Raw genomic sequence first — 27284 nt, 5'->3', positions numbered from 1 at the left:
TCCAAATACGAGAAAATGCTAGATAGTTGAGTACATAAAAACATAATTCCCATTAGAAAAACCTAGTGAATAGCAAAAACGTCAGCTCTAAAATTATAAAACCAATCATCTTATTTGCTACCAACTTAAATATCAAAACCCTACATTTAAAATTATATAAGCTTTCAAAAAAAATTAGTCATAAAAGGTGGCATATTTCGAACAGAACTTAATCTTCCTTTACAAAAACTAAATGGGCTTAACTAAGCAAAGTAACCAAAACAATCATATGGTTGAGTTGGCATGTTATGCTCATAACCGTAGCTGGGCTTTTCAGTCCCGGAGGCAAGTGAGGATTTTGTACCCCTTTCTGTATGCCAAGAATGGAAAACGTTTCATTCTAAAACTCTGAAACATCAGTTTGGTGCCCTCTGGATGCTGCACCCGGGGGCTGTCCCCTTTGCTCCACCCTAGCTACGCCACTGGTTATGCTTATCCATTATTGATACTAATACACTGTTTGGGAACAATGTGTATCTGTTATTAGTATTATAATTGCTTAGGCTTACCAGATTTCAGAAATGTTCAACCGGGACACTGAAATGCCCCTCAGCATCGTGGGTATTCAAGGATACACACCCTTGGCGGGTTTTTGGAGTGTTTTAGAGGGTCGTTTGTTCTCAATGTTATGAATAAATGGTTACTTAATAGGAACCTAAACCATGGGTAATAATAAATGACACAAGCATATAAATTTAAACATTTTATTTCTTACATGCTAATATTTATAAGCTACTTAAGTTAGAAAAAACACTTTAAATGAGGAATAAAAATTTGAACAATATTTACATGTTCTTTTTATTGGCTAGGACTTTTTTTAGAAAGTCTTTTTTTTTTTTTGGTTTTAATCTTGTTAAAATTTTCACAATCTGATATTAATTTTATACTTCATCAAGCCTTTAACCGTAGATTCCTTCATCAAACCCCTATCACCAGTCCATGCGTTGTTCATCAAAGAAAATACTGTCTCAACTGGTGCCCATGTCCAAGTTAAGGAGAAGACATATTCAACAATCTTGATCAGATTAGGGACTGCTATGTGATTCTCCTTGAATTGATCAAACAGCCTGAGCCATTTTTCTTCACTAAAGTAATCACATCTCTGGTAGACTCTTCTTGCTTCCACTGTTCCCAATTTGACTGCAAATACTCCTTAGCTAGCACAACTTCATTCAACATCTGGTCAGTGTTTATTTGCATATCGGGTACATCAAGAATCATTTCAGCAGAAGTTTTGGCGTTTTCCCAATTAACAGCATTTGTTTTGACTTGCTCGTCTAGATTCCTGCAGATGTTCTTTGTGCCTATAGGAATAAAGTTTGAATCCTTTTTTTCTGTCAGGTTTCTTTTGAGAGCTTTATAAGCTTCAGCAACCTGAAAAGCTGTAGTATTATCTTTTCCCATTACCAGGATGGCCTTGTTAAAGAGTGCAAGCTGTCCGTGGACAAACCACAATGACAGCTCACCCATTAAATCAGTAAACAAGTTTTTATTGTTGATGGGCACAGTTCTTGGTCTAAAAAAAACGCTTTCAGACCTTAAAAAATTTGTAAAATTCTTTCCAGCTTGGGCATCATTGATAGAAACCTGGTGTTCCCATGTTGAATGAGTTTACGTTACTATATCTCGGCATATTCACAAAATTCTTTTAGTTTAGTTACACGGACTGTGTATATGCGAAAGTATTTATAAATCGTCACCAGTAAGGCCTCAATATCAATTGGGAGATTATCTAATGCAGTTTGTACACAGTTGTGCACAATGTGTGCTCCACATCCGATTCCACTGATTTCCCGTCCTAGTCTATTCTTGAGTCAATAGAAAACATTGTTTTGCCCTGCTCTTTTCACACCACCGAAGTTAGTGTTGCAGTTATCTCCACAAAAGCCCACTACTTTGCTGTTCAAATAATTTTGCAGCAGAACAGAGTATAAGTAATTTGTAAGAATTTCAGATGTTTCACCTGTCACAGATTTGAAATCTAACAGCTTTACTTGCACACCTGAATTAGGATCAAAGTAGCATGCAACAATTGGCACAAATTTTATATCCTTTCTGTTTGAGGCATCCATACTTACAGATATGTAGTTTGACTTGGTCAAGTCTTCTTTAAGCTCTTGAGCTAAAGGAGCTATGGCATTTAAAACTATTGCCTCACACTTAGTTTTTCTGAGTGAGAATTTAGGTTAAAAAAACTTAGAAACTAGCTTTGATGGAGAAGAATTCGAATTGAAACTTAGGCTATGGTTTGCTGTGTGGTAAGCAAAGGTCGGCACTTCCACTGCTATGTTTTTATCATTATCACTCGCAGTCTTGTTTCAAATTGCAGTTTTGTTTCAAAATTGGTCAGTTTTGATGAGCTGGCAGCACATGCTAAACTCTTTTTGTGTTTACTCAATCGCAAATGCTCTTTTTATATTGGATCGACCGCTGCGAACAACAGAAAACTCAGAATTACAGTGTGAACTTTATCGTCTTGATCTTGATTGCCAGTACATACCTTCTTCAAAAAAGGGAATTCATTCTGTAAATCCCCGGTGAATTTACATGACAGTTTTGGCATTTTAACAGAGAATGCATAAATTTTAACTTAAAGCATAAGCAAAACAGTGCTAGCTCACTAACACAACAGACACCACCAAAAGGGAGTGATCTCTATTGCAAGTGGCTAGTGCCGAGTCCGGAAAGCCTCTCGCATCTCACATGGTCACGATTGGCAAGACGACAATACGTTGACAATATTATTTATTGGCAGATCATTACTCTTCTATATATTTCACCTTTCATACAGTACAGAGATAACTGGCAAAGTAATTATCCTAAATAATACTAACAGTTAATTATTTTTATAGACTTTTTTGGTCATCTATAAAATCAAATTTAATTTTTACTGGGACTAGAAGTAAACCGGCTGGGACACCAGGATTTTATCTGAAAATCGGGACATCTGGCAAGCCTATCTGTAATGGCATTACAAATCTCTTATTTATTAAATTTTTCAAGCAAAAACTTTTTTTTTTTTTTTTTTTTTTTTTGTTCTAAAATATTCTGCTTACTTGAGCTTCCCATTTACTTAAATGCTGAATAGTGAGCTTTTGGTGTAGTTTAAAGTATTATGCAAGATGACTTTACAGTTACTCAGCTTAATTAACAGTACAGCATAATATTGAAATAAAAAGACACTGAAATAATATAAATGACAATATACATAAAAATTACTAAAACAATACTTACTTGTAACTTTTTTCCCCTCTGTTAGCAAATTTATTTTTGCTGCACTCGTAGATATAGGAATGAAAAACTAAAATATTGGGAAACAATGTAATAAGTATTATTAAGTAATTTCAAATATTAATAATACTTTATGTTACACAAAAATGATACATGGTAAACTCTTATTTTAAAAAGCTATTAAAACATATAAATAACAAATGAATATGCACTTATTATGTGGGATATTTAAAAAAGATTCATTTACTAAATATCTAATTGTTAGCTTCATGGTTCCAGTTTAGAAATAAATCAAGAAAAACAGGTTTTCAGGCAATGGCAATTTTGGTATTGGTCTGAAAGAGACAGCTTTCAGCAAAAACATATGAAATTAAAATTTTTATGAAAACTCTACAGAAAAAAATATTAATGAATTTTTTTTTTTTTTATAGTTAGTTAAATGGAAAAAAATCTATCTTTAAGTGATAAAAATTTACCAAGATATTAATAAAAATTTTTGAAATCAAGCCTAAAAATTACTAAAGAAACCATGTAAATTTTCCAATGCAAATTTCTGAAAATAATTTGTACACCAATACTAAACATGTGTATCTAAGTATGGGTTTCAAATTTCCATTGCAGATATGTTAGAATTCCAAAATTTTTGCCTAACATAATTCAAAATTTTATTTTGTTCCTAAAATCTTTCTTTTTTCATTACTTGTTCCACCTTCACCAAGGAAGTGATTTAAATAACATAATCGTGATAATTTTTGGTATTGATTCTGCATATATTACAGAATTGTTTTTTGAAAAGTTTTTTTGTTTGAAAAAAAAGCTTAATAAATTTTTGGGCACTTACTGATTATCCACACCTCCACTGAAAAGTCATGAAAAAATATTCATGAGGCAAAATAGTAAGTCACCAAAAGAATTATGTGGCAACCCATGATGTCACTAAAAATATTTATGTGGCAATCCAGGTATGTGCACAGCATGTCTATTTTGACTGGCGTGCAATACAGATGTTGTACGGAGCTGAGTTTGTGCAATTCTGTAATGATCTTTTAAGCAAAAACAGATTGCTGTACGAGAAGAACAGTAGTGCAAAAATGACAGATTTCTTGAAAAAGGTAAGTGTTTTATTACCAGTGTTTCTTACTTTTTTTATTTTATTGATTAATTGCTCTGCTCTTGTATGAAATTCTTTCTATACTGTCTTTTTGAAAATAGGTGGAAGGTACAAATAATCAGAAAATACCCCCCCCTTTTTGAGGGAGGTATTGTTGTTTTTGAGGACTCAATATTCATTATTTGAGGAAGGTATTACATAAAATTTTTAATTGTATGTGTTTTAACTAAAAGATTTTATGTGATTAAAACTGTAGTTTCTGGAACCATAACTTACCTGATTCATTTCTTGAACAAAGTAACTGTAACTAATCATTTAAAAGATATTTAAACATCCAATTTTTTTAAAGTACTCTTTATCTAATGGAAGTATGCTGTATGTGTATATGATATACAAGTAGTACATATACAAATAAATAACAAAGCACAGTACATTATATATAAAATGGTAAAAAAAATAGAATGAAATTCTCTATTAACACTTTCAATGAAAACATTCTAGTCGATGTTTCAAGAACACAGAAAAATATTAACAAGATATAACAGATGAAATATAACAATATATTTTGAAATATCAATTTTAATGTATGTACAGTGAATAAAAAATGGGACAGTTCTACATCTCTTGTTCTATTTGGCCAAATGATTAAATTCAACTTGCATATTTCAATGCCTCGAAACTGTGATTTAGGATATACATTATATGTTCTAACTTTTCATTATATATTTATAACTTTTCATTATATGTATATAACTTTTCATTATATGAACATATATACATTATATGTTCTTAATTTTTTATTCATATTTTGGCATAAAATTGGATTTTTTATAGATAAAATGCCAGTTTTCCCCATATTTTGAATCTGTGAATCAAATTATGCCTAAAAACCAAATTTTGTAAAATTTGTGAGGGACATACAGAGTAATTTCAAAATATAGTTTGGTCCACTTTTTTCACTTTCTGCCAAGAGTAATTCACTTGGCAAAAAGGCTAGTATAAACTGAGAAATTCACCAAGAGCAATTTACTTGCTGAATTTCAAGTTTATAAATATGTATTTATAAACTTGAAACTTGGGTATTTATAAACTTTATAAGTAAAAATTTAAGAATTTTTTTAAAAAATAATGATTTTACATACAAGCACACATAGATTCATTGGTGTCAAAACTTCCTTTCTATACATCATCATGAAATCAACATGAGTGATAACTCACCGCATCATGAAATCAACAGTGAGATTTCATGATGCAGTCAATTCAAGGTCTGGTTTATTTTTCATGAAATGAAAAAATGACGAACATTGGCATGAAAAAATGATAAACATGTGACTTTGTTTGAAATTTGTAGGGAAAAAAATTTTTTTCCTTACAAATTTCTGATTGTAGAGAAATTTTTCTAAATTCTATTCCCCCCCCCTGAAATTTCCAATTTGACAGAATAAATACTGTAATAACTATTTAAATAGAATGCTTATTCAGTCAAAATAGTTTTTTAATGGCATCAAAGTATCATCCGAATGAATCACACGTGGACAGCATTTAAAAATATGGCAAGCAGTTATAAAAGTGACCAAACTGCTAAATGTTTCAAAATAAATCTCTATCCTCTGACAATAAAAAGACTTTGAAATTATTGTTAAGATGTCAAGACAAGCTGTAAAAGAAAAGCAAGTGATTTTCAAGAATAACGTCTACTCATAAATGTCCATCATAATAAAAACTCAAAAATATCTGAAATTCTGAAAAACATCTGAAAAAACATTCATATCTGAAAAAAAGCGAAGAACATGAAGTATTCTTAAAAACATAGGGAAATATAACCATTACACTGACAGAAATATGATAATGCAGAAAAAAAAAACAATGATTACAACAGAAATTTTATCACATACATATTAAAAAAATATATTAAAAGAAAAGTAGTGAAATAGAATCTTTTCCATTACAGAACAACATGCGCAAAATAATTTTCTACAGAAAAATATATGCTCCAGTGCCACCTATTGAATGTCATTAAATTAGATGATTTAGCTTTTTTTATAACAGCGTTCATGTTTTCAAAATAAGTAATGCCAATAAATTATGAATATAATCACATTTTTAAAATCCCTAATTTTATTTTGTCTTTTGTTTACTGAAATAACTAATCATGATGCAGGTATATTTCTTATGCCTAAAAAAATTGGTACTTATATATTGGCACAACCACCTTGATGCATTTGGGTGATTTTTAAAAGAAGAAAACAGAAAAATGACTTAGTGTAAATTTATGCATTGCATGCATAGATATTACTACATACCTATTTTACATTTTAATTAGGCATTTATTCCAAAAATCAGCAATTTATTTTTTCCCCCTATTTAGAAACTCTGTGGTCATCACTTTTGGGATTTAAATAAATTGTTCTCTTTCAAAAGTACAATAGATTTCGCATCAAAGTACAATATTCCTGCAGAAACTCTTACAGCAGTTTCTCCCATTGCAGGTACACTAGACAAGTCCTTATTTTAAAATAGTGTCAAAATGAAAATTAATTATTTATAAAAATCATTGTAACTTAGGGTATTGCAAAAGAAACACAGGTGAAAACCATAAAATTGCTTCTTAAAACTGAAGAATTATTATGTACATGGTTGTCTCAGTTTGGCAAAACTTGTGACTTCTACTAAGGTGGGTTGCACTAATATTTAAGTACATACTAAACATTTTTTGCGCACTCAGAATTTCAAATAATATTTATTATAATAACATAACAACATAATTTTTAGAGCTAACCTCATCATCTAAATTTCTGGCTGTGTCATCAGTTTGTTCCTCTGATGAAGACCCATTCTTTAGTACTTGAACAATGAGGATAAGTAACAAAAGTGTTTCTTTAGATAACTGGCCAGAGTTTCGGCTAAAGAGGAATATGAATAAATTATTTTTTGATTAGCAGTATAATTAATTTAAGCATAAATTGTTCACACATTCTGAAGTATTAAGTTAGAATTCGTTAAGCAAAATCTCTGTCAGATTTTCTTCAAAGCATGGAGCACTATCTGTATCACATTATTATTACAGAAACATTATTATTCAGAGTTACTCTGAAACTGAATTTTTCTAAGTTTATTAATTAGCACAGTGCTTCTTACACTTTTTTCATTCAAGAACCCTTTTTATCATTGAGATTTCCTTCATGATCCAAAATATAAAATAGAAATATAAAAATAAATATTTCCGCATATACACATGAAAAGTAGCAGTTTTAGGCTTTGCTTCAGGTATACAAAAATTAATGAAAGAAAATCATGTCTTAATTACATGAATGTGTTTTAATTAGACAATACTTGGATTTAACAAACATTAAAGTTAAAAAAGTCATTTCACATGAGTATGTGGTGCTGAATAGCAAAACTTTTAATACCATTTCAAAAATTGTGGGAAATTCAGTTCTAGCTCCAATCTAGAACTCAGTCATGGATTTGGAAGCTTAAAAGCTTTTAAGCTTGAGTATATCAATAGCTCAAAAAATTCCTTTTAGACTTCATATGGCAGGTGATTATTCTCATTGACTTCAATCAAAAAATGGTTTTATTCATATCAAAATGAATCCAAGATAACATTTTGAAATACGATATAAAGTACTTACAAAACTCTGTTTCTAAGATTTTAAATGATTTCTAATACTTCTTGCAATTAAGTTTTATAGTTACTTTTTCAATTATAAAATTATCTGTAGTCTAAATCATTTCAAGTGAATTATTTTCCAGATATTTTTCCAAATGTTAATCTTTTTAATAAAACTTTCAATTTTGTTGAAGTAAATATACTGTTATATTTTACTTGAATAGATATTTTCTATTTCAATATTGAGATGTTTTGTTTCTAAAAAAATATCTTACAAATAACACAGCTTTGATATCTATAAATTATTTTGGAAAAGAGCTCCAAAATCAGATGCTTGTTTGGTTAAATATATAATAATTTCATCTTCTAATAACAGAAATCTTAAACTTTGCCTTCTTGTCATTCATCTTAATTCTGCATGTATTAATAAATTTTTGTATATAGAATTCATAGCTTTACAAAGATTTTAAATGGTTTTAAAGGCATGACTTTTAATAAAAAATATAAAAAAATTGATAGCATCCTGAAGCACATCCTTTAATTCCATTGCTTTTTTTTTTTTTTTTTTTCCCCTGCAAGGGTGCCTTGGAGGACCAAGCAGTGTGCAAAAGTTACATGATCATTACTAGCAGTTTTACAAATGATTTAAAACAAATATTTTGCTCAACATCACTTTTGCACCATCTGTGTATATTCCAATGCAATTTTTCCATTATAAATCTTCAGTTTTAAAAAATTCATCAACTTTACTATATATGTCTTCTGCTGTTACATGTTATTTCAAATAACAACAAAATAACAATTCTGCAGAAAAGTTTTCTTTATACATGTATCTGACATAAACTTTCAAATGATATATTTGAAATACTATCAGTTGTTTCATCCAACGATGAATGAATAATAAAATACATAAATAATTAAAAGAAGTATAAATTTTAGGCTTTCTCAAAATCAGTATTAGTTGCTTGAACTGATTTTTGCAGAATCTCATAATTCACTCTCAGAAATTCAACTGGCAACAGTGTTGTTTGACAAAAGAATTTTCTGAATTTCATCGCTATATTTACTTTTCTGAAATATTTCTACCATTTTAATAACAGAAGGTAATACAAGATCTTCTTCAATTTTTATTTTTAGAAACCAAAAATGAAGCTTTATGACGAAAATAAATATTTTTCGCTAACAGGCATAAATTTCATAAAATATTGTTTTTCTTTTGAAGATTGCAACAGTCATTTGAAATGCTTTTAATGAATGAGTCATACAAAGAATGCTTAATTTCAAGATGCTTTTTTTCAATTTTGATGTTTCATACACTCCATGGTCAAAATGTTACAGCAGGTTTTGTACACATTTCCTTACATGAAAATTAAGGACTTTTAAGGACCATCAAAGAAAAAATTAAGGACCTATCAGCAAACAAACAAAAAAAAAAAAAACGAATAGGAATTTGTCTAGAAACTCACCAAACTGCAGCAGAATTTCATCCCAATCATCTTGTAAAACATGTTTATTCTGCATTAATACCGTTAGAACTATTTTCATTTTGTTCTGGGCTTTTTCTGGACTTTTAACCATCAATCGCGGGTCTATACAAGATGCATTTCGAATAAGAGAATAATTTATTGGACATTTAGACATTCATTAAGTGTTGTACTATTGTTAAGACACATTGTTGACCTTGTTTCAATGCAAAACTTTCAGCTTGTGAAATGTCCTTCTTGCGACATTTATCATTCATTAACTGCTCAGCAATGAATCCCCAATAAACTTTACTTTTATCATTATTTTTACGATTAGTTTTACGATTTTAACTGATTTGTAATTCACATAAAGCCAGAACCTGCGCCAGAGCTCGCATGGCCGCACCAGGCAGCAGAATTTAGGGAAGTTAAACAGAAGTTTTTCATTGCGATGACAATGCCCCAATCATCAATCAATTAACGGAGGGCGAAATCAGTAGTATGGTTCTAAATCCAGAAAATACAGCTACCGATAGTGAAGAAAGTAACAGAGAGGTCGCTGAACGAGAAAAAATTTTGATTGACAAGTTATTCGGAATTCTCGACACAGCAATTACAGGACTTGAACAATGGACTTAATAACTCAACAAGAAATTATATGTCTACAGTATTAGTCAAAATATCAGCAGAGAAAACAAATCAAACAACTCACATTGAAAGAAATGTTTAATAAAGTAAACATATAAATATTAAGCTCTTTTCTTTTGTAAATTTTGATACCCTTTAAATCATAAATGCTTCATTATTTCATAAATCACGATTTCATATTTTCAATTTTATAATTTCTACGTGCCATCTTACTAGCTTTAAAATGATCTAATATCCGTAAAAATCTCAAATCTGGGATCGCCGAAGTCCCGACCTCAGACTTTGTACTGTATAAATATGTATATATATATAATATGGAATGTATATTTTCAGTTAAACTTCTACCCAGAGTCGTAGCTAGGATTTTCAGCGCCCAGGGACAACTGAAGATTTCGCGCCCCCTACTGCTTGCCAAGGATGGAAAACATTTAATTCTAAAATGTCCTAACATGAATTTGGTGCCCCTTGGATTCTGCGCCCGGGGACAGATGTCCCCCCTTCCCCCCCCCTCTAGCTACGCCCCTGCTTCTACCCAATAACTTTAGTAATTCATGAAAGTTAATTTTGCGTCTAGTTAATTCAGGAAAATTAGTTTCAAATGATTGTTTTCAGCTTTAAAAATATTTGAAAATTTTTAATTAGTTGTTTTCAACTAATAATTGTATCGCCATTAGCAAAAATAATGCATTACTATCAAAAGCATAGGATTAAACCAAATACGGTACTATTCGGTTTCGAGGGCCGTAAAAAATCGCCAAACTATTGTTGATGCCAATGCTGCCAAAAATAATTGCGGCAAGAAAGGAAGTATAATAGTAAATAACTATTTAAGATTGATGTTTTAATTTAGATGAAAGATTAATTTCATATAAAGGTTAATTTTATGTGAAAAAGGCTAAACATGACTGAATGGAAGTATAATAGTAAATAACTATTTCAGATCATTATTATAATTTACATAAAAATTGCTAAACATAACTGAATGGATGCCTTCATCGCTATTTCACTACCGACTCATCGCTAAAGCATAATTTCATCTCGTTGGTTGTTCTAACGTAATTTTCTATACTGAATGATGCCTTTTCTTTGAAAATATTCTCGGTAAAGTGCAGAATCGCTCACTTATTTGTATGCCGCTTTTTAGAAGGGTAAAAACAATTGGATTTTTGTTAATTTTCTTTTACTTTTTAAGTGAAAATAGGTCGATGTGTACATACATAAAGTCAAGGGTGGGCGCAGTGCCATTTTTGTGCAATTCTAGGATTTTTTTTCAAATGAAAATAGGTCGATGTGCACATGAATACCGAGTATGTGCAATTCTTAAAAACGCGTCAAGCAGTGGGTGATTCTGCACTTTACTCAAAATTCTACTGCCGACTTTTCGTCAGGGCAATTCCCAAATTGTTAAATCCATAGAATATCAAAAAAGGATTTAAAATAAAAAAAAAAAAGGATTTAAAAATTAAACTAGTATTTCAATGGCGTCTTAAGAAATATAGAACTATATAAACTTACGCAATCTGAAATCAGCGCGTACGCTAGATTTGGCGGGCTGTTAAATGGGCGCGTTTACTAGATTTGGCGCTTTTGCGCATACATTTTCGCTGCAATTTTTTTACGGCCCTCGAAACCGAACAATACCCCAAATACTTAATTGTCTATTGAAGCTTCAAAACGTATTTCCAAACTTCACTTTTTCTCGGCTAGCGTTACCGAATTTGCCCTTGGCGACCTAAAATCGAAATGGAGCCAACAGATTTCCGGCGAAATCGATAACAGACCCTCTGCAGAAATAAACTCATAATCCCGATATCCCGTACATATAGTATGTGCAAAAGAGAATAAACTCCGTAGAAAATGATAAAAAATTAATTTAGGGCTTAATTGAAACAAACACAGAAATTAAGCTAAGCAAAACCGCGTAAAAACAAATTGAAATGATAAAACGAAACTTAATTTTCATGTGAATTTTCAGCGCTGACTCTCCCATTATAGAAATTTCAATTTGTTTCAGACAAAGACCACATTTAGCTTTATAAGGATTGTCATCCATCAATATCCAGTCTTTGTAGTCAGCTTGATGAAGCCACAGTTTATTGAAAATGCACTTTCCAGGCATCTCGTTCCTATTGGCGTCGGAAGGGTTGTGGCCTTCCAGGTTGGGATTGCTCTAATTTTGGCAAATATTTTCAGAATCCCACCCCCTTTTTTTTTCTCGAACACCTTCATCATCACTTTCGCCTCTTAAAGAACTTCCGGCTTCACGCTTTCGTCACAATCTGCCTAAATTTATGGATAACACCTGTTTCGAAAGATTGGGTGAATAGCCAATCAGACACGGATACTTTCGTTCATGTAGCTAATTTTTTTTTTTTTTTTTTTTTTTTTGAGAAATCGCAATTTACACATAGAATGGCAATCATTAGAAATGATAAGAAATGTCAAATGAGCAAAATTAAAGACCGTTTATTCATTTTGGCCAAAATTAAGGACTTTTAAGGACCAAAAATCATTTTTGAAAAAATTAAGGACTTTTTAAGGACCGTACGAACCCTGTACAGCAAATTAAACAAAGAGGTTGTACATTCGTGGTTGTTAAAAGTTAAACCAAATTGGAGAAATGCCTCATCATATACTCTCTTTGCATCTTAGATGCCTCTTTCTGATTACTAAGTACTGCTTGAAGAGACCTTGTAGTATTGCCATCTGTGTCACTACTTTTTTTACTCAAGTTTTACAATTTATGAATGGATAAAAAATATTTTTATCCTAAAATAAAAATAAAATGACATAATAATTTTTTCTAACACGTGACTTGCAAAATTATAAAAAGTTCCACTTTATTCGAATTAACCTACTCTAGTTTCATTATTTTTGCTGATGGACGAATTTCTTCAGCTCTCTCCTACATCACAAGATGGCATAGTCATCATCTGGCAACCACTCACATTCCTGATTTGTAGGATAACTTTTTCAGCTCTCTCACAGGTCCAGAATATGATGTACACATTACCTGTTCTCCACTTTCAGTACTAGTTGTTTGAAGAACTTCAGTTCTCTGTGAGATTTTAATGCACACCATCGCATTTGGAATTGCTGGGATATTAATCCACATGGGCACATTTTTCACAAAGTTGCCCAAGCGGCCAATATTAATCTCGCAGTTCCAGATAAACCAACATGCTGTGGGATAGGTAGACCCTCAATTATGAACGTTTTCATCTTAATAAACATTAACCCTCCGAGTTATGTTGAAAGTCTGACAGAATTGTCATCAGACCATAATCCTGTGATGATGGAAATTTCTACCGACTCCTACAGTACACCACACAAAAGAGCCCTTATTATGAACTGGGCAGGATATGCCAAAGCTCTTAACAACTCTCAGTACCCTACCACCATGATACAATCGAGGGATGAGTTAGATGCTTTCACTGAAGAATTTACTGATGAACTCCATGATGCTTTACTAAAAAATAGTAAAACCATAAGAGCAGACAAGAGATATAAGAACAGTGCCATCCGTGAGCTGATCAGAAACAGAAATCATGTACACAAGCAATGGCAGCGATTCAGATGTCCCACGGACAAAACATTACTGAATCAACTAAACCAACAAGCCAGGATTTTATTAAAAAACACATGCACAACTCGACTGGGCCAGACATTTAGAATCACTATCCACAGATGATAATTCACTGTGGAGTGGTGTTTCTAAATTTAAAAGACGCAACATTAATATTCCGCCCATTAACGGCCCCGACGGGATCGCCTACATCGATTTTGAGAAAGCTGAGTCTATTGCAGATCACTATGTTCTCAATTTCGCACTCACAACATTTCCAACCCCCAAACAGAACTCTCACTTATGTTACTCATCACACAATTCCAATCAAAAACAAACATAAACAACACACCCTTAATTATGCCATCAGAGGTTATTAGTTATATCGAGAAGAGAAAAAAACCGGAAAAGCCCCGGATTGGATAAGATAAGCAACAAAATGATCAAAGAGATGGGAGTAAAAATGTTATGCAAGTTCACCAAACTCCTGAGCGCCATGCTACGCCTGCAGTATTTTCCAACCAATTGGAAAACAACTATCATCGCACTGATCCTAAAACCAGGAAAGGATCCCCCCTGGCTACATCGTACAGGCCGATAAGCTTATTATCGACCTTAAGTAAAATCGCTGAAGCTGTCATACTGAAGAGAGTACAAGACTTCCTAAAAGACAAAAACATTCTCATCCCTCAGCAGTATGGGTTCAAGAGTAAACACTCCACCACACACCAACTCTATCGAGTCACAGAAATGATAGCGGAAGGATTCCGGAAAAGACTCATCACTGGAGTTCTCTTCCTCGATATTTCAAAAGCCTTTGACTGTGTATAGTTACAGGGTCTCACCTACAAATTAATCACTCTGGGTTTCCCAGATTACATCATAAACATCATTAATTCCTATCTTTATGATAGACACTTTGTCGTTCGTTAGAACAATACTCACTCTACACGAAAAGTAACTTTCGCCGGCTTGCCTCAAGGAAGTTTACTTTCGCCCACTTTATTTTCAATTTATATGAATGACATCCCTCACAACCCCCTCACTACATGAGCACTTTATGCAGATGATACTGTGATCCTCTACCAAGACGCGTACATGGCCACAGTCATACAAACATTACAAGAACACATCCATGCACTAGAGTCCTGGATGATCAAATGGAAGATCAAAACGAATGTGGAAAAATCTGAAGCTGTGTACTTCACTAAAAAACGAAATTTAGACCTTAATATCACCCTCAAGATGTACGACATTAGCATTCCCTGGGCCAAGCAAGTTAAATACCTCGGTGTCGTTTTACACCAAAGACACAATTAGAAGCCACACATTACATATATTTTGAATAAGTTTCGGGGTACCAGACAGAGCATTACTCAACCCCTTAATTGCCCGAAACTCCGTTCTATCTATCCAAAACAAACTTCATGTATTTCGATCCATGCTGCGACAAACCGTTACTAACGCCTGTCCCGTCTGGGGGTTATGTATGTAAGACCAATATGCTTAAAATCCAGCAATGCCAGAATATTACTTTAAGAATAATTTCCAACAGTCCCTGGTTTTTCAGAAATGGGGGCATCCATAATTGTTGGTTTGTGAATTAGCACTGAAGGCGTAATGAGTAAGTTTCCTCAGGTGCAGTTTTCATTAAAGAATCATAAGTCAAAAAATTAACTACGAAATCTTTATTTAATAAAATAGGAGAATTTTGCTTAACTTAAGCATAACAAAAAGTAATAATCTTCACAGACATTAAAACACCGAATTATCGAAAAGGAGATAACTTACATACAAATATAAGTCATACATCTTCAAGCATACCTATTTAGGCAATAAAAAAAACAGGAACATACTTTGGCACGGTACCTAAGGTGAAAGTCAAATATACTGCATTGCACGCGAACTTTACTTTCTCTCGCCAATATATATCTTGGCGCATGTTCGTTTCGTATGCCTTTCGAGTTTCATTATGCAAAATACCTAAATTTATGCTAACAATAATGAACTAAACATTGATAGCATCAGCATTTACATTGCAAAAAAATTTTTCAATAACATTGAAAAAGTCAATAATAGTTCCATTCCTAGACTGAACTACAACTACACTGATTATGGAAACAAAAAAAGACCCGGAACAGTACTCTGGCACTTAATTTAATTGTACCTGGTTGTACTTTCATTTGAGAGTCATTTTCCCATGTTTTTAATTGATTTTTCTCATCATACAATTGCATTTTTAATACTATTTTTAGGTTTTTTTAAGACGTGCATAAGTGTCGCCATCTACATTTAATACTTTGCACTACTTATTTCATTCTTGTTACCATGCTTTACAAAGTTTTTTCTTTTTTTATTCAATTTTCTCCCAAAATAGTTATTTAGGCCAACTTATATTATCTCAGCACATGATCCTTTTATTTCCACATGTATTTTGTTTTTAATTTTACCAGTATTAACTACTTTGTAATTCTGAATTTTTGCTAAGTTACATTTATAATTAAGCCCCGCCCATGACCAATGCCTGACGAGCAAGACTATGCACTCTCTTTCCAGATCAACCATTGGACCACGTGACCCAGTTGCTCCTCCCAGCTCTTCATAGACCTTCTCTTCAATTCATTCTACCGCCCATTAGATTACTCTCAGGGCTAGGAAAAGTTTATGAACGTGTTATCTTAAATTGGCTCAAGTTGTTCTTAGATGTACTTCTGCCCGAACAGTTCGGATTTTGCACAAAATTATGTACTTCTAAGCAGCTGGTAAGGCTTGTGGAATTTTGTGTAGATGCCTTACACCACAGACAAAATGTTGCCATCCTCATGCTGGACGTGGTGAAAGCTTTCGACCGCGTCTGGCATGAGGGGCTGATTTACAAGCTTATTAATTTCAACTTCGAAAGGGGAATGATTGAGCTCATTACTTCATTCATCACAAATAGATGCTTTTCTGTCTCTATTGGAAAAGACGTCTCTGACACTAGGAAAATTAATGCTGGTATACCACAGGGCAGCATTTTAGGACCAATTTTATATTTATTAATGTTTCAGACTTCCCGCTCAACCACTTGGATAGAAATAACTTTTTAGGATGTTATGCAGACGACACAGCTTTAGCTGTGAAGTCTGCTAATGCAAATCATGATTTAAAGAAGCTGCAGGACATTATGCCCAATATTGAATCCCGGTGTACTAAATGGAGGATATTGATCAATGCGCAAAAGTCACAACTACTTGTCATTAGGAGAAAACACACACAGACCCCACTCAAAAGGAAACTTTATCTTTTCAATGAACAGGTGCTGCAATTCACAAAAGCCAAGTACCTCGGTGTAGTACTGAATCAAAAACTAACTTGGAACGACCATATCACTAACGTGAGGAAAAAGGCTTTCATTGTAATCAACAGTTTAAAGCCCCTTCTTAACAAGTTTTCAAAATTAAATCTGCGTCGAAAGCGGCTTGTGTATATAATGAACATACGACCTATCATTACATATGCTTTGCCAGCCTGGAATACGGCTAAAAAGAGAGACCTGTACATACTGCAAGTAATTCAGAATAGAATACTTAGAATGATTACTAACTCTCATTACTACGTCAGCAACGCCACTCTACACAGAGACTTGAAAATTAGTACAATTGAGCAGCATTTGCACAAACACAACAGGAATTTTTTCATGAAAGCTCTTAACTGTGCACATTTGTCTAATTTAAACACACTAAATTATACAATTCTAGACGAGGACTGTGAAATTCGACCACTAGTGGCCCACCTTGCAAATGACTCTTAACTTTCCTACTTAATGATTAGTAGTGTGCAATATCCTGTATATAGTGTACATATTGTATATATTTTCTGTTATATTTTTACTCTTTCTGTATTTGTATTGTACTATTACTTTAAGACATTGTGCTTTTTCTTCAATTAACTTAGGATGTTCCACTTGCTGTCCATGATCGCGCGATGTCTCGGTCTGCCCCTTTTTTCCACCTCTTCCGCTCCCTCTGGGATACCACGGGCAGATAGTACCATGTGATGCGCCCATGTGGCAAATTTGATTGAGCCGGAAAAACTGCACACTGTGTGGTAGTCTGGCAATAAATTAATCAGTCAGTCATTCATTCTATCTTCATTTGAGTGCCAGAAGCCGTAAAGAAGCTTGCGACATCTAAGATATGCCTTTCCACTCAATTTTGCCCTTTATTGCATCCTGACATCTCCAGATATGATTCGACTGCCTCCTAGAACTGTGTATAGGTAAGGCTCATCCATTGCTTATCATGAGAATTTTTCTCTCAGTAATGAACTACACTATGTTATGCCAGGAAAGTTATGTCTTTCCACTCGATGTTACACACAGGATGTGGCTTTCCTAGCCTAGGAGCCTGTAGAAATCCCTCGCACCTGAGCCTTCTTTGTGAGAACAATTTTGCTCCTCATTGGCAAGACTTCATTTTATTATGAAGCCAGAGACTCATTTTATTTATTTTTCTTCCTACATTTCTCCAAATTTGGATCTTCATTTAGGACTCTATGCATGTGGTTTCCCTGCTCGGATTTCATAAAGCTACTAGAAATAGCACATAAAACTATGTGCTAAAACTAGCATAACAAAAACATATCACAGCATTATAATAATTATTCAAATAAATACCTTATTTGAGTTAAACAGTAAAATACAATATGGTATAGCTTTTCGAATGTACATACTTGTTGCAAAGAAACAGAACACTTGAATTATACTTGGAAAGCATTATCACTACACTAGTTGCAGCAGCAGCTCTGACTTAACTCTCAGCTTGCATGTGCATTGAAGAGCATTACATACTCTACATTTACAGCATATTTTCGTTCTGAAATAACTTATATGCTGAAACTGCAAAACAACACCCCTCTTAAGATGCACTTAATGGTATTTTTCAGTATGTAAATATAATTGGCAACTATACCTGCCCAGTATTGCAATTTTATTACTGCGCTCTACAGAAAATGTAATATACAGTCAAAAGTCGTTAATCCGGACTCGTCGGGACTTCGGCGATTCCGGATTATCGATTTTTCCGGATTATAGATCATCAGTTTAAATCTCGTTAGATGGCATGCAGAAATTACAAAATTATAAATATGAAACCGTAATTTATGAAATAAAGAACAATTATGATCTAAAGGGTATCAAAATTTACAAAAAGAAAAAGCTTAATATTTATTTGTTTACTTTATTAAACATTTCCTTCAATGTAAGTTGCTTCGTTTCATGTGATAATACTTTCTCTTTAATTCTATTAAACAGACATAATTTCTTGTTTAGTTACAAAGTTCCGCTGTTCAAGTCCTATAATTGCTGTGTTGAGAATACCGACTAATTTGTCAATCGAAATGTTTTCGTTTTCAATAACCTCTGGGTCACTTTCTTCACTATCGGAAGCGAATTATAATGACGAGGAACTTGATTTAAATCATATCAAAGACGGAGTATATCGAGATGAAATACTACACTTAGTACGGAATTATAAACCAAATAAAATAAAAACATCTGCCCTGAAGATAAGGATAGTGCTGACAGATCAACTTCCAATCTGCAGCGTGAAATTGATAAACAGATTTCGGATTTCAAAACATACTTTCGCTTTTTAGATACAAATTACATATCAGTAAATATATATCGGAAATTCTATTTGACATAATCTTTCTAATCTATCATAATCTAATAATGACGTTTCTGCCCCCCCCCCTCTGCCGCAGAGCAGCATGAAATTGATAAACAGATTTCGGATTTCAAAACATACTTTCGCTTTGTAGTAAATATATATCGGAAATTCTATTTGACATAATCGAAAGTTCAAGCTTACTTTTATAAAATTGCTCTAACAGTGCAAAAAATAATAAGCCGGATCCAATTCGAAGATTAAGGAACAACGCAATCAGCAACATTAACTGAATTAGATAACTTTAGCTTAGCGTATAACTCCGATACACATTAAACGCGCATGCGCACAAACATATTCGCAGCCGTAAGGGTCTTACGCGCTCTCGTAAACGCCTGTGCGCATGCGTGAACGCGACGCATGCGCAGAAAGTTTGTAGCTTTGAGGTCCGGATTATAGATCATTCCGGATTATGGGTGTCCGAATTAATGACTTTTGACTGTATTAAATTAAAGATAATGAAGAGATTGCCGCTAATGTTTCTTTCCAGTTCATGTATATTTGAACTAAATTTTAGCAACCCTAACATTTTGCTTTGTGGCCCCATTTGAGGTCACAATTCACAGTTTAAGAAACACTGAATTAGCATGTTTCTCTTATATTTGCTATTATAGTTGCATTTACCTATATTCATAAACATAAAATATAGCTTTTAATTATATTTATAAAAATCTAAGATTAATATCTATGATAATTATGCAGTTTCAGGTTATCCTGTATTTTTTTTTCATAATATACCTTATTTTCTCGCTTTTCCGACTAATTTTAATGCTTGAAAACCAGGAGGGGAAAATTATGCAGTGTACACTATTTCTGAACAAACAGCTTCAATGATAAACACAGCACATTAAACACACACTTAAAGACACACTAATTTTATTATACTATTATGTATTTCAAAGGACCTTTCAATAATATTTTTATTTACATAAAATACTTTCCTATTTGTATATGCATTGTGCATTGTTACCATAAATCAGAAATTTCTAAATCATATACTGGGGAAAAAAACACACAAAAAAAAAAAAAAAAAACAAACAAAAAAAAAAAAAAAACAAGGGGGAATTATGCAAGTAAGGGAGAAATATGAGAGAACATATGATACTTTCCTTTCGCATCTCTATGCTGTTTATAAATAGTGCATACAGTCTTTCTTTTTGAACTCATGATTAATCTTGTTTCTCAGCCTATATTCTCAGCCAGCAAATGTTATACAATACCTGCCTAAGTTCACTTTGTGTAATAAACATGGTGCTAAGAAATTAAACTCAAACAATTCTTAGTAGTGCCTCGCCTTTGAAAATAAAAATAACCCCATATATTAAATTAAACATTGCTTAAAGAAACTCTCTAACCTTTTACTGAAAATACTATATTTTCAGAACCGAGAATAAAATACATTAAGCTAGCTCAGTTAAATTTCTCATTTTTCTGAGCAGTTAAACATTTATAGCAAACACTGCAAAATTTATTTATTTCACGTACTCTAACTAACAAAACAATTTGCTTAACTTGAAAACTGATTACAGATCTTTCACTGCGATAATAAAAAAATGCAATGTTAAGGTAATTTAAACTAAATTCTTTATTCTCTTTGTGATTATTGTTATTGTTGGCAACCGCCGTCGATTCCCCTAGCGCATGCGCATGATAAGCAAGTTCTCTGCTTATCATGCGCAAAAATTAAATCGCACTTTGGTTTCAATGGCGCGATGTTTGTTATTGCAATCCAATCTGCCTCAGAAATTCTGGGCCAAAGCCGTCAATACGGCTGCTTACATTCGAAATCGCTGTCCAACACGAGGTTTCAAAAACGAAATAAAAACACCTTACGAAGTGATGTTTGGCAGAGTACCTGCTGTCTCTCACTTCAGAACCTTTGGCCAAAAAGGATTTTCGCTAAATAAAAGGCCAAGAATAGGCAAATTTGATATTCGATCTAAAGAATGTATTTTTATTGGCTATTCTGATGAATCAAAAGCGTATAGACTTTGGGATCCCGAGGCACGTAAAGTGATAATAAGCAGAGATGTAAAATTTATTAATGAGTTTGAAAACTGCTGTAGTTATGACTCAGAGCAAGAAATAAATCTGCCTTTCGCTCCGGAGGAAAAAATTATAAATAAAACATGTTGTGAAAAATCATCACCTCTGGACGGTAGCGAGTCGCCACTTAAATCTGAAGCTGAACCGGAAAACGGAAGTGATTTAGATAGTGAATCAATGCATCCTATCCTGATTAAAAGGGGGCCTGGTCGACCCAAGAAACTAAAAACAGGTTTGCCAGGAAGGCCTAAAAAGGAATATTATTATACAGTTATAAATAAAAGTGAACAAACTCAAAATGTTGTTGAGGAAAGCATTAATCCTACGGTGCAAGAAGCATTAAACGGACCATATGCTGAAAATTGGCATAATGCCATGCTTTTAGAATATAACTCGCTTGTTCAAGAAAAGGCTTGGGAATTAGTAAAAAGACCTGAAAACAAGAATTTTGTGCGTGAAGTGTACGAACGCGGTGAATTAGATGTGAAGTACATACCTACCAGTGAAATGGGAGCTGATGTGTTAACCAAACCCCTGACTCCTGTTAAACATCAAAACTGTTGTACAATTGTAGGATTGAATACTGTTTAATATGTATTTTGTTTTACTTTTCAGGAATAGGAGAATCAACGTCGAAAGGGGGTATGTTGGCAACCGCCATCAATTCCCCTAGCGCATGCGCATGATAAGCAAGTTCTCTGCTGCGTAATACTTATACTTAGTATGTAGTTAGCCAAAGTCAGTGGTGAGTATTGCATGTAAGAGAGAAGTGCAAAGCGCTGTGTAATATTATGTTTCTACTCTGCTGTTCAACGTCTTCATAGTTAAAATAAATGTTTGTCATGTATATCGAAGACGTCATTTTATTCTTCAGTTATACCAGAACGACCTAACAAAAAACAATGATAAGGACACAAGGTTTAAAAATACATTCAATGGATAAAAAGTAAGAAAGCAATGAAAATAAAAATCTAATTTAATATACAGTATGTCTCTGCAAATTTAAATTTGACTATCTTTGGGACTGTTCCCAGTTCACATTAAGGCAAAATAAGTGCAAAGTAATACATTCAAAGATCCTATATTACTTAGCACAGAAAATAAAGTGAGTAAGAATATCATTATTCATAAACTGGTGAACTTAATATCCTATCTATTATTTATTAACCATGTATTTTGTACACATATTTTGTTTTCAACAGGAAATGTTAACCATAAAAACAGCAAAACAATTAATTTGCTGTTGATATTTATCTGTAGGAAATTGCAGCATAATTTTGCTTCAAAGCAAAAGCTAAATATATTTAAGTAAATGGTTTTTAGATAAATGAAATTTTAATAAATATCCATATACAAAATGTAATATATTTTTATTTTTATTTAAAACTATAAAGGCTACTTTACATCTGTTTTCAAATTAATCAACTATTTGATTATTTGACTTCTAAAGTTCAATACCAAAGAGAGTGGTTAATCTGGAGGCTGCTGCACTAAGATAAGCACTCAATTTATGTATAACTCTTCCTTAACTCATTTTTAAAATTATGTATTTTCCATTATTTCAGCCCTGAACTTGAAAAGTAAAAACAATATTAATGCACTTAGAATATTTTTGCTAAATTTTGTTGACATGCTATCAAAAAATTTTTTAAACACAAATGCAGTTGTTTGCTTGAAGATATCTATTTACTTGATGAAAATGTTCAAATGCTAAGAAACTTTAATGATAAAATGAAAAACCAAAACCTTTAAATGAGAAAACAGCTTAAAACATATTCATATCCTCTACTTTACAAATAATAAATACATAAGATTATATATATATAACATATAAATATATAAAATTTATAACCTTAAAATCACTATCTTTTATGTCCCTCTCTCTGCATACAAAATTTATATAAAATAGCTTATTTACTTTTTATAAATATTACTTTAGATTAATAAAACCACTATAAACTACAGTCATATAGCAACAGAGGATAAAATATAATTGGGTTGTAGATATAATAATATAATAATAATATATTTCTTTTATATTTTTTCCTCAAAAGAATTTTTGAAACTATGAAAACAATCCAGCTGCTACAAAAATAATCATACTTTTAAAACAACACACATTAAAATGCTATATTACGAATTGAAACAAAATGAATAATTTATAACAAGCATGCAAATGTCTAAAAAGTATACACAAACATTACCTAGAATATAAAGCCAAAAGCTTAGTATCTACCAGCGCAAATGCATGCGAGTATACTCCGTCTTTATGAGTATGCCTTATTTTTTCAAGAATTTCTTGAAGTAAGTTTATACACATGGCTGTAATTTCTTGATTTATTATTAACCGTTCAATTGCCTGAAACAAAAAAAAAATGTACACATATGTAAATAGATATAGCATATCAGATTCACTAAAAAGCTGAACTTCTTTCTCAACAAAAACAGTTAAAACACAATATTTATTATAGTATTAAAATTCCAGCATGTACACACTGAATTCTGAAATGTAATCAAGTGTAATTTATATGATTTCATTCAACTTTTTTTGTATCAAAACAATTTATATAAATTGTAAGCAACTGTAAATTGAATAATAAATATTAATATTATAAAAAAAGAAATTGTATCGGTGTTGCTATTATTTTTCAACACATATAAAAAAAAAAACTGAATTTAAACTTTATTCAGAAAACAAAAATATATTTAAATTCTGACTCATTAAAATTAAAACATGATTACATCATTATAAAATGACGAAGTTAAAAATTTTCAAATTAGTTTGTATCCATAACCATAACTTAAAAAATGCACTTTAAGAACACTATTCAATGATTAATTGTTGATTAAAAATGTAAAAATTAAAGCACTAGCCATCTAAAATGCAACACTATGAAGAACAAGAAATATCAAAAACATATTTATTAGACAATCAATCAAATTTGTTTAACATTTCCTGGTACTTAATGTAAGGCAATGCCCCTTGAACTAGCTGGGAGGGCCAGGTGACTATCCTCAAAAGTATCCTCAAAAGAGGAATATCACAAACTCGCTTGCTCACTCATTGTGTCTCAATCAAGCATCACAGACTTTAAACTGAACTCTCTCTTTTAACATCCAATGCTGAACTAGTGACCCAGGAACATGTCTCACCTCAGGCACATGGAAACTAAGGAGAGAGATATCTACTGATTCCATGTTCTTGATTGTCACGCTACTCACTCGGATGGCCAAAGCCACTACCATTTGGGACAGCATAAGCTGCCTTTTCTGGCAGTAAGGAACTAGGTTCATGTTATTGGACCCTCATGGCTGACACTGATTCTGAAACATGAAGAAATCAGTATTTTGAGTAGATGCCATAGCTGGCAATAACTGCTATGGCATGCATCATAACTGAAAGAGGCTTTGGATGCATACCTGGGGTATGTCAGTCAATCTTTTTTTTTCTATTATCAATATTTATTTGGTATCATCACAGATGCTGTATATTGGGTCAATCATCGAATAGACATGTTTGGTGGATTGCATACTGGGAGAATAAGGCAAAAGTGTAACCACACAGGAAATGAATAACTGTTGAATATTTCTTATTACATATGCTCAGGCAAGGTTCCATTGAAACTTGGTTAGAAGGCAGCCTCGAAGGCAAGGGAAGGTAAAAAAGACTCCAAAACTTCAGACGCATAGCACTGGTTACTGAATATACTGGTAGTGTGTGTGAAGCAGATGAGGGAATAATATTCAGTGGCAAGACAAACCATAACTCCAGATGAGAGACTTGCAAGATAATGCATAATGCAAGGGTCATGATGTCTGTAATCTCATTCTCTCCAAACTCAGATATAACAATCATTTTGCTGTACACAGAATCGAGACTTGTCCGGAAAGACAATTGCTATGTAATTTATTCATATATATCCAGCATTCAACACACATTTGCAGCATGTGTGCCTAGGGGGTGGAGTTAATGTTAATCACAGCAAAGCAAATCTTGCAAAGATTTTCTTCCCCGGCAGACAACATCAAATGGTATGCGCTGACATAGGCTATTTTGCAATACACCCAATTTATGCATTTTCATTCAATGTCTGTGCATAAATTAGGTCTTAGTGTGGCTGAGTGATTGATCATTGTCTTGTGCATAACATGCTTGTCCCCCTCATTTGGTGGTGTGACAAGGTTGGTGCAATCACTTCCATCGGTCAGCTGCACATAATTAGCTGTGGCTCATTTTAATCTAGCATGAGGACCGATTTCACAGAAGGATAATCTTCACTTCCTACAAGCCACAGTTCTTCTGTTGAACTTGATAAATAATTGCCATTATTTTGACAAGGCATACTGAGGCTTCTCGTGTAAAGGCAGAATACTGACAGAAGCTTACAATCCACATTGTTGTCTCAAAGCATGGTAATAGAGATTTCAAATACTTAATGCAATTATATCATAGTTTAGCAATTTTCATTTCTGCCACGAAAGGAATGATGACTAGCATTAAGTAACCAGTTCAGGTAATCATGTTCATTCAATAACGCAAGCATTGCCCAAGAGATTACATACTTCCAAGATACCAATGCCAAAGTTCATAGAGATCGGAATGTCTAGTTATGGTTTGAAAAATATGAAAATGAAATCAAAAATCTCCCCTAGTTTCCAAAATCATCATTCAGCAAATATGGTCTGTGCTGGATAACAAAGTCAGATCCCATTTACTTTCCTCCAGTATATCTCAAAGACCTGAAGCAGTTTTAACCCTCTCAGCGTTGCGACCAGAAAATTCTGTATAGAAGGTTGCCTTCTATATTCATTACACATGAAAACTTTTGCTAGCTTTTAATGTATTTAATTTCAGTTTGGATGTATATTTGAAGAAAAGGAATCAAGGTACAAAATGAGACAGTCATTTTTTAATTAAAGTCAAGAAAATATCACTTATTCATGACATTTTCAAGAACTTTGGAATTTCAGGGCTAAACCCATAATTCTCGGAGGGTTAAGTGATGAATGGTATTCGAGTTTTAGTAGCCATATTTAGAATTAAAAAAAGTATCCTTTCCAAGGAGGATTCCGGTTACTTTAAATGCTAAAGGTATACCACATTAGATGTGTAGTACCTTCCTTTTCAAAGTATTTATATTATTTGATTCAATCTCTGTATGCACATATTTGTTATAAGTAATATTAACTTTGAACTAAAATATTTGTTCTAAAATAGAAGCATTTTATTTAAGAGAATAAATTACCACTAAATAGAAAAGTACGATGCAAATAAAAGCTATAAAAAGTTATCAGTAAAAGTTTAATAATAACAGATTAATTCATATTTAAATAATTAATGATTACATATGATCAAAAGGGTTGAAAAAACATAAATATTTGCAACTGAAACTGTTTTACAATCATGCACATTTTATATATACTATTTCTGAAATAACTTTGACAATAACTATAGAGAAATCTAAAGTTTTCTTACTTCAATAAGAAACATTTGCTGCTCCAACTTTAAAATTCTATATTTAGTCAAAGTCTGTGCAATTAATTCAGATTTTGTAATCTTTCCAGAACATTCGGATAAGTCATTTTTAATCCTACATAAAAAATTTCAAATTTTTATATAATTGATTTATGCATGCATATTCCATATTTTTAATGCATCTATAATACCACATAGTTTTCAAATGTAATCATAGAAACTTAAAAATAAAAAAAAAGTAAAAAATTCAGTTTTTAAATACAAATGCAAGATTTGATATGTTTTATTTTAGAGAAAGCAATGTACAAACAGCAAAGTACAGATGTGTTTACACATTTTTAGAATAATATAGAAAAAGAATTTTTTTTTAAAAAAAGCAAATGC

General features: G+C 32.5%; 1 protein-coding gene across 5 annotated transcripts in view; it reads right to left on the bottom strand.

Moving 5' to 3' along the window:
- HPS1 (Hermansky-Pudlak syndrome 1 protein) overlaps positions 1-27284 on the bottom strand; it is a 133554-nt gene that overhangs the window by 62878 nt on the left and 43392 nt on the right. For all 5 annotated transcript variants that reach the window (XM_085817254.1, XM_085817255.1, XM_035372423.2 and 2 more), the window contains 4 exons: positions 26901-27015; positions 23629-23783; positions 7161-7284; positions 3274-3340 (listed from right to left, as the gene is read on the bottom strand). In XM_085817254.1, coding sequence (XP_085673380.1) covers positions 3274-3340; positions 7161-7284; positions 23629-23783; positions 26901-27015 — 461 coding nt within the window. The remainder of the gene's footprint in view (positions 1-3273; positions 3341-7160; positions 7285-23628; positions 23784-26900; positions 27016-27284) is intronic.

The sequence above is a fragment of the Stegodyphus dumicola genome, chromosome 5, assembly GCF_044657685.1.
Source record: "Stegodyphus dumicola isolate Sdum_Otavi_A_Nest chromosome 5, ASM4465768v1".
Lineage (NCBI taxonomy): Eukaryota > Metazoa > Arthropoda > Arachnida > Araneae > Eresidae > Stegodyphus > Stegodyphus dumicola.
This window is presented reverse-complemented; position numbering and strand designations above follow the sequence as displayed.